General features: G+C 41.9%; 1 protein-coding gene across 1 annotated transcript in view; it reads left to right on the top strand.

Moving 5' to 3' along the window:
- XPO4 (exportin 4) overlaps nucleotides 1-3896 on the top strand; it is a 73727-nt gene extending 69831 nt beyond the window's left edge. Inside the window, exons 19-22 of the mRNA XM_008067988.2 lie at nucleotides 112-239; nucleotides 800-917; nucleotides 1345-1437; nucleotides 3309-3896. Coding sequence (XP_008066179.1) covers nucleotides 112-239; nucleotides 800-917; nucleotides 1345-1437; nucleotides 3309-3506 — 537 coding nt within the window. The 3' untranslated portion in view covers nucleotides 3507-3896. The remainder of the gene's footprint in view (nucleotides 1-111; nucleotides 240-799; nucleotides 918-1344; nucleotides 1438-3308) is intronic.
- The last annotated feature ends 8563 nt before the right edge of the window (nucleotides 3897-12459 follow it).

The following is a 12459-nucleotide window of genomic DNA, read 5'->3' as shown; positions in this document are numbered from 1 at the left end:
ATGTGTGTTAAAGAAATCATACTTAGAAATTTGTCAGTTACTTTTATTACATTTATGAAAATAAAAATTAGATGCTGTTGAGTATCTAAATATGTCATATTTCTTTTTCAGTTTCCAACCCTTTGTAATCAGTACTACAAATTAATCACATTTATCTGTGAGATTTTTCCTGAAAAAATACCACAGCTTCCTGAGGATCTGTTCAAAAGTCTGATGTACTCCCTAGAACTAGGAATGACGTCATATCCTTTAAATGAATAGCATTGTCACTTGGGAGAAAAGACCTTCAAGAAATGCTTTTTAAATTTGCAGTTTTCTTCTTTGTGGTTGTTTCATATCTCCAAAAAGTGTCTCCTCCCAGTGCGCTCCAAGTCTGTGTTTCTTTTGTTGGTTTGCCGCATCCTGGCCTCCTCTCTCAGAGCCCTGAGGCACTTGGTCCCTGGTCCCAACGTCACTCCTTGGCTAGGGCCGCAGCTGGTCGTGTCATGTGCTGTTGCTGGGGCTCTTGTCTTGGCTCCCTGATTACTCCCGGAGAGTAATAAGACTTTCTAAGTAGTCGTAGACATCATAAGCAGAAACAAGCTCCAAGTCACCAGACTCAAACCCAGAACCCTTACAGGTCATCTAGGAGACCCAGAGCCTTCTTTCCTCATGCAGCCAGAAAGGTGTTGCCTGTGAGTCTCCGCACCGGGGTGTGTTCCTTTCTGGAAGGAGTCATCTGCTAGATTTCTAGCTGTAGTGTCCTGACCCTTTAAGTCGAGCATATCCAGCCAGTGTGTTCTTTGACCTGGGTGATCAGGATGAGTTCGGAAGTATGCCAGCTCTGCCTGGAGGCCTTGACACCGTTGGCTGAACAGTGCGCAAAAGCACATGAAGCAGACTCACCGCTCTTCCTGGCAACACGGCACTTCCTTAAGGTAAGCTGCTAGAGTGACAGGTGGATAAAGCATCCGCCTCGAGGGGTGCAGTCTCTGTATTCAAGTTCAGGAACACCACCATTCTGCCCCAGAGGAGGAGGTAAGTGACTTTCTTCTGTTTGCTGTGTGTTCTGGAGATCAACTGTTCATGGATCCATTCTCATCCACTTTTTCTCTCTTTATTCTTGAAAACTAATGTGGTAAATGTAATGGGAAATTTGATCATTTGATTATTCAGATACCACAGCAAGTAGCAATATCTGTAAGTTATCCTTGGGTGTTTTAAAAACTATTTTCTCTAATTTCAGATTGGTTTAATAAATAGAATAACAACCAGTCCTCCCTTTCTTTTTTGGTTTTGGGAGGGTCTGGAGGATTATAGGATCATCGTGTATTTTTATTTGGAAGTCTTATTATGTGATTTCAGCTGGTTTTTGATATGCTGGTTTTACAAAAGCACAACACAGAGATGACCACTGCGGCCGGTGAAGCTTTCTACACGTTGGCGTGTTTGCACCAGGTACTAGACACGTTATCTTCAGGACACTCTTCTCATTCCATCTTGCAAAGAGAGGACTCAGATAGGTGGTGGGTCACTGATGCCCTATTTCTTGCAGGAACTGTAAATTCCATTTCGTGATGCATTGTTTCTTAGCTTTCTTATTAGTGCTTTTTATTTCGTGTTTATCTGACAGTTGTCAGTTCAAAAGCATTTAGTTTTCCCTTCCGCCATCATGAACCATCTTTTGCAATAATCACAGCCCCAAAGCCTGTCCTTCAACAACTGTGCTAGGAACCAGGAATATGCCCGTGAGTGATGGTGGCTTCTGTCCTGGAGGAACTCACAGTTTTGCAAGGCAAGATGGATAAGATTGGGGATGAGGAGTCTGCCTTCAGGAAGTACAGAAGACGATATGCTTCATGTTGTGAAAAACAGCATGTTATTTCATTTTGTTTTGTTGATCCCCTTCCCTGATAACGGGGCTAATGTCACAGAAGAGCAACTGTGTTTTGCGAGCACAGGCATGTCGAGTGCATGGGAACAACCATATTGGATCATTTGCCGCCTCAGTTTCCATCCCCCTCTTCCTTGCACATGGAATTTCCTGGCGTGGCTGAGTGTTTGGCAAGGGCAGTGTTGGCATTTTATTTCCCTTTTTGAGGAAGATAGGGTTTTGGAGAGGTCTTCCATACTTCCTGAAGACCCCCTTCCTGCAGACTTCCTGCACCGGCTGTGGACTCCACTGCAGGTGGCCGTGTCCCACAGACAGCGCCTGCTCTGGGGTCTGTGGCCTTGCCCTGCCATGTGAGTTCCTTCTTGCTTCCTAGGAAGGCTTCTTGTGCCCACATGTTTGAACCACTACGTTTGGATTGCCCCCTCCCCTGTCTGTGTCATATGTACACACTGTGGAAGAGAGCAGGGACGTAGGAGTGGCTGGTGTGGCGAGACCCTGCTGGCCAGCCCTGGAGGCACTGCCATCGTTTGTGGGAAGGGGCATGACTGGCGATTAGGCGTGGCCCCCCTTGTGAGCAGGCCTGTCCCTTGGCTAGGCCAGTGAGGGCAGCCATGCAGCTCCATGCCTGTGACCGGGCATTGGGTTGCTGTTCCTTTCTCCTCTTTTCCAGATAGAATTCACTTTTGGCTTCACTACTTCGGTCTATTTTGATACCCCAGAAGCTAATGCAAGACAGTGGCGGTCTAGCTTATTTAGGAGAGCTTCTCTCTATCTTGGTTGAGTTTCCCTTAAGCTCGCACTCACTCCCACACCTCTGCATAGGACTTTATAAAAGAGGGTATTAAAAATAGAGCCCCTCCCCCATTCCTGTCCGGGAGCCGCTGGGGGCCGTGCTGGCTTGGAGCTCTTGGCGCATCCAGGCCTTGCTGAGCATGCTCCGAAGCACTGCTTCCCTCCCCCTCCTCCTGTCCCTGTGTCCGTCTGCTGTCCTCAGCACTGGCAGACAGGATAGCTCTGTAAGCCTCCGAGAAGCGGTTCAAGTTCCTGACTTAGGTCATGTGTAAAACACAAAACAGATATGAATGATGTGCTTAGAAAGCACAGATGAGGCCACACACAAAATTGATCATCACATGGGTGCTGGAGCCAAACTACCTGGACTCTTGCTCAGGGTGAGGGATCTTAGACGGGCCACTTCACCTCACAGATTGTCAAAGCTTTCATCTCTGAGTTAGGGATATAAACAGGATCTGTCTCTTTTCGGGGCGTTGCTGTAAATGATCCGTGAGTTCCTGTCAGCAGAGTAGTCCATTCCTCAAGTCAGCACAGAGTGAATGTTAACTCAGGAGGATGGCCAGCTCCTGCCTTTTAGAGCATCCAGTTGCTACATGGTCTCTTTGTGTGACGTTCTTACAGTCCCTTGTCTCTTTAACAGGCTGAGTATTCGGAGCTGGTCGAAACACTACTGTCCAGCCAACAAGACCCGGTGATTTACCAGAGATTAGCAGATGCCTTCAACAAGCTCACGGCGAGCAGCACTCCTCCTACTCTGGACCGGAAGCAGAAGATGGCCTTTCTCAAGAGTCTAGAAGAATTTATGGCAAATGTTGGCGGTCTCCTTTGTGTAAAATAAACAACACAACTTCATGCTTAAGAGAGATCCTTTCTGCAGAGTGCACTGAGCTGCTGAAAGTTGACTTGGGTCTCGGCCTGGTCCTCAGTTTGCTGGGCCATCTTGGACTCTGGGGAGCCTGAAGCTTTGACGTGTCTGTAATGCCATGAAACAGGAGAGGTCAGCTTCACCTCAGCTCCTGCCGTTAGGTGTTAACCACAATCTGTCACGTGTTTGTCTTCTAGATTTTGAATGGTGGTTTAAAATTTTCAAATTGAAATTCCATATATGTGCAAACAGATATGGGCACCATTAAATACATATGCAGTGCCTTTTCCCCTTTTATCAAAACATAGGTAGCTAGCCAAAGTTTAGCGTTTTTGTCATTAAATATTAGGTGGATATATGCTAGGCAATGTTTCTCAAAATGTTGTCCGTAGATCACCTGCGTCACTCGGAGCTGGTTGGAAAGGTAGATGCTTGGGTTCAACTGTAGACCTTCAGGTCAGAATTTCTGTCATTGGACCCTAGAATCTTCACCTTAATAAGCTCCTCCCTTCCATATCCCCAAACACTTAATTAATGTAAGAAAAGACATTGAAAATTCTTAAGCAGTTTTGTGCTTTCTGGCTCCTCTTCCCTTTGATGATTAGGTCTGTGATTCAGCAGGAATTATACCTTTTTTTAGTGTCTGTGTGTGTCTCTCTCTCTCTCTCTCTCTCTCTCTCTCTCTTCCCCTCTCTCTCCCCCTCTCCCCCCCGTCCCTCTCTCTCTCTCTCTCTCTCCTCTCGCCCCCCCTTCTTCTTCGTCTCTCTCTCTGTCTCATCAACCCTGTGTTGCAGATTTTGTGTGATACAAGTCTCTCATCATACTCTGATGCCTGCACTTGAGGAGGAAAATACACGTATATTTTTCTTCCATAAAAATGACTTTAGGAACCGTAGCCATTTCATTGCCTTAATTTTAAAAGGAAAATACAAACAAAATAAAACAAATCCCCAGCAGATTTGTTTGAGTAGGAAATCAAGTCTTGATGCTTCAGAGTTGGTTCAGGGTGTGAGCTGCTGTGGACCTGCTGCCCCTCTTGATGATGTATTTATGGAGGTTTCTAAGTGGAATGAAAGGCCCATTCCTGTGCAGTCTAACCTAAGTGTTTCTATCCAGCCACGTAGCACATATCTACTCTAAATGGCTTGCTTAAGCAATAACTGTTTTAGAGACTGTGATTACTGGTTCACACAGACTGTTGCACGTTGGGCTCTAGGGACAATGATTATGCGAGTGGTTGTTCCCTTGCATCGTGGGAGCCACGTGAGCTTAACTCCAGAGATTAAAAATCCTTGTGAGGTCCTCTAGTCTGCCTTTCTCATCAAGGTTTTTATATTGCTGCCATGCTCCCTAATTCTGTGCCAGCTTAAATTATGGACATGAAATGTGATTGGTAGACAGTAGGCATAGGAAACTGCGCCCACTGCAATGCCAGACCCACACCCCATAGTGTGGGGAGAGGACTGCGGCACTGGTGCTCTGACACCTCCTTCCGTGGTTCCCAACACCCATCTGTTGATCCATCCTGCACATGCAGTCTCATATCTGGACTGCAGAGAGCACATGTGTCTTCATACATGAGGCTATGCAAAGCTGTGTGCAACTCTGTGCTGTTGACGATTAAGGTTAACAAGACTGGTACAGCTAGATGACATCCTACCCATGCATGTGATATTAGGCATGAGTGAATTCAAGGCCTAGGGCTGTGGTTTTTTGAAGAACATTCTCTTATTTTGATCACTGTTGAGTAGCAATTAAGAGGGAGCAAAAACATCTTAAAAGACTGCTAGGAAGTAAACTAATATCACTCTTCATGAAATACACGTTTTTGTATTTTAAACAATGCTTTCAATGATGCATTTACAGTACTTTTAGATTTTTTCTTAAAGAACTTGAAGTGACATGCAGCAGTGATCCATTTGTTTTGCATTGTTTTTGGTGTTTTGTGTTTCCCAGCTCCCTCAGACTTTCTGGGTGGTTGTGAGTTATGTGATTTGTGTGTGTGTATATGTGTGTGATAAGCATAGTCCCTCTACCAAAGGGCTCTGAACCATACAACTGACTGGATCTGTCTCCTGGCCATGACAAAACCATAATCAAGTGATTAAAAATAAAGATGATTAGGAAAGGAATGCCTTGCTAAATAAAAGGCATCTTATTTAATAACTGTTATCCAGGTGGGAATATATTTGTTATATCTGCCCAGATCCTATTACGATATCGCAATTTCTTTAGACCAGTTCTAATTAAAACAAGATTTACTTCAGATTGGACCAAATCATACTTAAGTGACCACCAGAATGTTGATTAGTGGCAGCCTAGGCTGGGGAAAGCCACCGCCACTATGGGTGGTGGGGATGCCACCGGATTACAACGACTAGACTGTTCAGGGTGTTCGTGAATACACTTGCCTGACTGATTGGATATGTGTCTAGTCCGAGTTGCCTTTTGTTTCATTTTGCCAGTTTTGTCTTTAGCTGTTTATTAACTTTTCAGATCTTGTTTTGTTTTAATGCTCTTGGCCTGGTGGGTATCAAGAACACTGGCTTAATTCTAGTAAATTGATTTTTTCTATTAAAACCGACAGTTGTCAAAACATTTTTTTAAAAAAGTTATCTGTACCCTCTTTTATATATGTTAAAGGGACAACTGTCAATTACCTGATTTCTAGAGTTTGTGTTTTACGTTTCTGCTGTTCACGAAGTATCCTTCAGCACCTATAGTTTTCCACACATCCTTTGCTTATTTCTCGTTTTCCTTGACTCATTTGTTTCCCACAATCAATGAAGACTTTGTATTTTCACAGTTTGTATTCATGCAACAGCACCTGTAATAGTGTACCTGTTGCTCCCTTAAAAGGGTTGGTTTACTTTTATGGTCCTTGTGCTGGATGGGTGGCTGCTTTGGTAGAACTACTTGACTAGTATTTGACAGTGTCCTTTCCCACAGTTATTTGGGTCTTTAAGCCTGGCTGTCTCTTCATCTGCTGAAAGACAACGGCATGTTAACATCACTGCATTGAGTTTTGTCTAGTATAAAGTATGACATTTTATGTAAACAAGCTTGCAACTTTTTTCAAACTAACTTTAAGAAGTCAGTCTTATTTCATTGTAAACTCTGTATCTAATTCTATTACATTACTCTGTTCAGATGAAATGGTTACTTTTTTCCCCACAGTTTTCATTTCAGAACCAAGCATCTATCTAATCACCCCCAGTCAGCATTATTTAACACCTCCCTTACTGTCTTTGATCTTTTATATACCAAAAGTATCAAATCCTTATAGTTCTAATACCACCATGTTTCCGATTTCTGTTAATAATTCTGTGAACCCCTCAAGAATTGAAAGGAACTGGCTGTCAGTTTTGAAGATTTCAAGTTTAAGTCTCCTAGTGTCAGTTGAGCCCTGAAATACTATTTTTCTCTGTTATAATTTGTATCTCTTCGCCGCCTCTGTTGTTAGAGGTGGTTGTCATTAGACATTACTAAGTTAGCTGTCTCTGACAGTGCATTGTTGCTATTGGCTCCTGAATAAAATGTTAACCTTTTAAGTCATCAGGAACCTCAGTACTTCCTAGGGTTTTTAAAATTTTCCTTAAACCAGAGAATAAGGAACTGATTTGGATATGAGGTTTAACATTATAATTTTCTGTCAGTTTTTCCACAAAACAACATAGTTGACTTGAGGATATCACAATAATGTTTTAAATTATTTTAAAATGTAAGTGAATATTCTCTGACTTGGTAACTATGTTCTGAAAACACTGCATTTAATAATTCCTTAATAATTGATTTTCTAAACTTTAAAAATGTCAAAATTAGGCATATTGCTGAGCTCAGATTGATGTGCCATGGTTCAGGTTTAACTTTAAACATATTTTAATTTAAATGCAAGAAATGTGAAGTATGTCTGATTGATTTTAATGAGAACCCATGTCATAGTTAGCCAAAGAATATATTTGGTTCAGGTAAAGATATACGCTTAATAATGGACATTCATTCTGTTTTAAAGAGGATGAATGAACAAATGGGTGTCTGGCCTCCAGTGTTCCATGTGGAAGTTTTTGTGGACTGGAGTGCTCCCAGCTGCTGTGGTGGTTTCTTGCTCCCAGCTGGGAGGCGTGGACTGCCTCTCCTCCCCCCCCCCACCGCCCCCAAGGCTCTCCTCTTCACCCCGCCTCCCCTGAAGCTTGCTCCTCCCCTCTTATTCCCAGGCTTTCCCAGTCGAGGAGAGGTTTTGTTTTCTTTTTCAGTCTGCATTCTTTGGCCTCTTAGCTATTAGGAACTGTCAGATACAAACTAATAGCTAATTTTCCTAGCCTGAAATTAAATATCGCCTCTGCACTATATACCTGCTGGGGATCTGACCTCAAGTATGTCCTGAGTCCAGGCTTCCTGGTGTGGTGTCTTTTACCACATATACAATTATGACAAATTGCAAAATATTGGTATTGTGATTTGATTCTCTGTACAAAGAAAGAAGCTCTATGCAGTGAGTTTGTGGTTTAATGGTCACAAAATGTTAGCACTGCTACCACTCAGCACGTGTAAAATTTTTTAAATTTATAAATATTAAAATTTTAAACTTACACTAAGACTTTTCAGTTTTTTTTAAGAGACCCAGGGATGAGTGTACTGTTAAATATTTACCTCTATTAACATAGTTAATGAAGGTATAAAGTTGCATTAACTTTTCAAAAGATGCTGCAATATGATTTTAGGAAATAAATCAAGGCTATGTATTGAGCCAGTTACAAGCTGAATATCAAGTTGATAAAATTTTATTTGTATTTTTAAAATCCATAAATGGGAGTTTAAAATGTGTCTTTTCACTAAATATTTTTATTACATTTTTGTTTTGACCATGTGTGATTTGTTCATGGGTATTTAGTTAGACTATTTGTGAAACTCACTGAAATGGTGCTAGTTCATTTACCATCATAGGATGATTGACACTGGGGATATTACACCGTCCTAAAATAATTTCAGATTCTAAAAAATGGCATCCGTACAGATAAAAAAAAAATCAAGATTTGCATTACCTTCTGGGAGGACCCCTGGCATTCATGGAATATCCAGTATCAGAGAGAATATCAAAATTCTGTTTATATTCTGTAATACTTACCTCACTTATCATCTTAGAAGCAATTTCAGTGTTAGTAGTTAAGTCATTAAATTTGGTCCATATTTATAGTAAATATCAGTAATAGCCTAAGTCATTCTTTTGGCCTTTCAGGAAAAGTGGAGAATTGTCATTCTGCTGCATGCTAGACAAACTTTCACCCATACTTAAGTCTTGTAAACATATGCAGTGGAAAATTTTCTTAAGAAAGAAAATGGCCAGGCACGGTGGCTCAGGCTACACTTTGGGAGGATGAGGTGAGAGAATTGCCTGAGTCTGCGGGTTCAAGACCAGGCTGGGCAACTTGGTGAGACCTCGTCTCTACAATAAATCAAAAAATTAGCCGGGTGTGATAGCACGTGCCTATAGTTCCAGCTACTTGGAAGGCTGAGGTGGAAGCATTGCCAGAGCCCAGCAAGTCGACGCTGGGGTGGTTGTGAGCATGCCACTGCACTTCAGCCTGGGCAACGGAGTGAGACTTCAACTCAAAAAAAAAAAAAAAGGAAAAAAAAGAAAATGCATTTTGAAAATACATTAATTTTTTAACCTGATTTTGCTTTGAATATTCTTTATAATTCTTAGGTTATCTTGAGATTTGATTCCATCCCAAGGGTGGATAAAGAAAAATTGTTGAAGAAAATTAAGTAGAATTTTGAATTTTTTTTTATTTTTTTGAGTTGGAGTCTCACTCTGTCACCCAGACTGGAATGCAGTGGCCGTTCCCGGCCACCGCAGCCTCGACTGCTGGGCTCCGGTGATCCTTCTGCCTCAGCCTTCCAAGTAGCCGGAATTACAGGTGCGCACTACCATGCCCGGCTGATTTTTTGATTTATTGTAGAGATGAGGTCTTGCTGCCCAGGTGGGTCTCGAACCCGCGGGCTCAGGCAATCCACTCACCTCAGCCTCCCAAAGGCATGGGATTACAGGCTGAGCCACCAAGCCCGGCTAGAATTTTGAATTTGAATGTTGAATTTGTTTCCCCTCTTTCATTACTGAGGGTGGGATCATAGGCACAGGCTATTCATCTATTTGAGAGCCATTGATGATTTCAAACGTCCCAAATATAAAAATCGGTTATTATTTTTGAAGACATTTAAGATATAATGGTGCTCTCCAAAAATGCAATTGTTTTATATGGAGTGGCTTATGAGAGTTGCCTTTGGCATGTTGCTTAGATTATGGAACAGTTTTGTTTTTGAACATAGGATCCCAGATTGGGTCTTCTGCATTCTATGTAATCCCAAATGGCAGTTCAGTTTGACTCTCTTTCCAAACTAAGTGAAAACCAAGGGCATATTTGGTGAAATTAATGAAAGAATCTTTTGCTGGGAAATTCTACACAGCAATAATGGCAGCATTCTGGCACAGTTCTGAGACGTAAATGAGCCTCCTATTGAGCTCTTTCCCTATACGTTACTTTTAATATATGGAGTGAACTAAGTGCTTGATGTTTCCCAGAGTTGACTGCTGAAAAATCTGAAGCAAACAGAGCTCGAATAGGGATGCGCTAAGTGTTTTTATTCCCACAGCAGTCAGCAGTTTTGGTCTTAAGTTTTGGTCATGTTCACTCTTGCCTCCTTTTATAAAGCCTAAAATGAATGAAGAGTGGAACCTCTGATTTAACACCTGATTATGACTGCATGGTCGTGGATGTCACGGTTCTTTCTGAGGACTGACCTGGTGAAGCTACTTGAACTGGTTGAGTGCAGGGGAGAGGCAGACTCCCAGACTCAATTCCTAACTAAGCTACGTGGGGTTTACATTAGCTTCCTGAGATCATAAATGTTGTTGCTCTTCCCAAAGGAAAAACTTAAAACACAGTAATGGATAAAATATAACAGATGCTCGATATTTAGAGATTATATTTAAAGATTATTTCTGAAAATGCATTTTGCTTCATCAGATAAGCATATCCTAACACGAAGTCATATGCCATCAGACTTCATCTAATAATACGTATTGTTATATCTTCACATTGTTAACAATGTGATCTTATAGCCCTAACTACAACCACCCTAAATAGTGAGATTGTGATTTACTATATCTTTTTTAAAATGGGAAAACTGATCTTAGTCTGTGCTAATATAATAGAATACCTGGAACTGAGGAATTTATAAAGAACAGAAATTTCTCACATTTCTGGAGGCTGAGAAGTCCAAGATGAAGGTGCTGGCATCTAGGGAGGACCTTATTGTCTCATCCACATGTGGCGGAAGGTGAAAGAAAACCAACTGCCTCGTCAAGCCCCTTTATAAGGGCCCCCCCCCTTTTTTTTTTTTTTAGTGGGAGTCTCACTCTGTTGCCTAAGGCTGTAATGCATACTTACGGCCACCGCAGCCTCTACTTGCTGGGCTCAAGTGATGTTTCCGCCTTAGCCTTCCAAATAGCTGAAACTACAGGCATGCGCCAACCATACGCAGCTAATTTTTTGATTTATTGTAGAGATGAGATCTCGCCAAGTTGCCCAGTCTGGTCTTCAACCTCTGGGCTCAGGCAATCCTCTCGGCTCAGGCAATCCTCTCGGCTCATCCTCCCAAAGTGCTGGGATGACATGCTTGAGCCATCATGCCCAGCCGGCCCCACTTCTTAGTATCGTCACATTGGCAACATCTCAGTTTTGCAGAGGATGCGTTCAAGCCATAGCATCCGTGATTTTAATTTCTGTGGAATATGCTACTAGTATTTTACGACAAAAAATCCTAACAGTAATTCCCAAAGTGAGTTTCATGCAGTACCCATTTTTATAATTAAGTCTCTTATCAAACACATTTGAGTAATAAGTTTCTTTAGTGTGTGAAGTTAAAGGTTTTAATATACCAGTGCGTATTCTGAAACCCAGCTCTTAATCAGATTTTCCTCATCTTATATAATAGTTATTTCATCAAAGTATCTGTGGGACTAGAATTCTCAGGAACATCTTTCACAACATGCTTAAGATAATCTGAGTAACTTGGTGACAAAGTGCTCCAAGAATGGAAGAAAAACATCTGTGGTTTTGTAATTAGTAGCTTTTTTTGGGGGGGGGAAGGAAAATAGTCTAGTTTCTATCTTAGAGACCTTCCAAGAGTGATCTCCATTTCTGTTTTGCACCATTTCTGAAGCAACAGGAACAAAAGTCATTGCTGAACACAAAAAGGAAGTCACTGAAATTGATTTGAAGGCATCTTTCAGGTTCAATTTAACTAGCCGGACATGTGATTTTTCCCTTTAATGAGAATCAGTTTGCCTTTGACATTTCGCATTTTTGATTAGTGTAAGCCATTAGATTACAGCGCATTGGTTTCACCAGGAAAATATTAATCTTAATTGTACTGCTGACACATGCTGCCTGAGCAATCAGCACTAGTGGTGGAGGTGTGAGGATCTAAACTTTCTGATGTCTGTGGTCACTTTAACAGTAAACATAGCATATAATAGATATTAATAACGACTGCGTCTTCCATGCTCTTAAAGCAACGGAAGCTTTGACCTTAAAACGATCTACAGTTTGAGACCAAAAATAATGGAACAAACGTTCCTGTTCGAGCATAAGCCAAGGCAGTCTCTTATGTAAGAACTCTAACTCTGTAAAAACAAAAACAAAACACTCAAAAGTAGGTTACTGCTTGGTTCGCGTTAGTTGGGTTCTCTTAGTTTGTTTCACGCTTTCTCCCTGCTCCTGTGCCAGGTGCACCACGCCTTGAAGCTGGTCTCATGGGCATGTCCTCAGCTCCAAACAAGGCAGAAGCAAGCACGGGCGGTCACAGGTGGGCCGCGTGCCTCAGGCACAAATGCGGGCACGCCCCGCGCGGTGGCCCTCCTGCT

The sequence above is a fragment of the Carlito syrichta genome, unplaced genomic scaffold (assembly GCF_000164805.1).
Source record: "Carlito syrichta isolate Samal-C Ts95f unplaced genomic scaffold, Tarsius_syrichta-2.0.1 Scaffold309850, whole genome shotgun sequence".
Taxonomy (NCBI): domain Eukaryota; kingdom Metazoa; phylum Chordata; class Mammalia; order Primates; family Tarsiidae; genus Carlito; species Carlito syrichta.
Note: the sequence above shows the minus strand (reverse complement) of the source record. Positions and strands in the feature narration are given on the sequence as shown.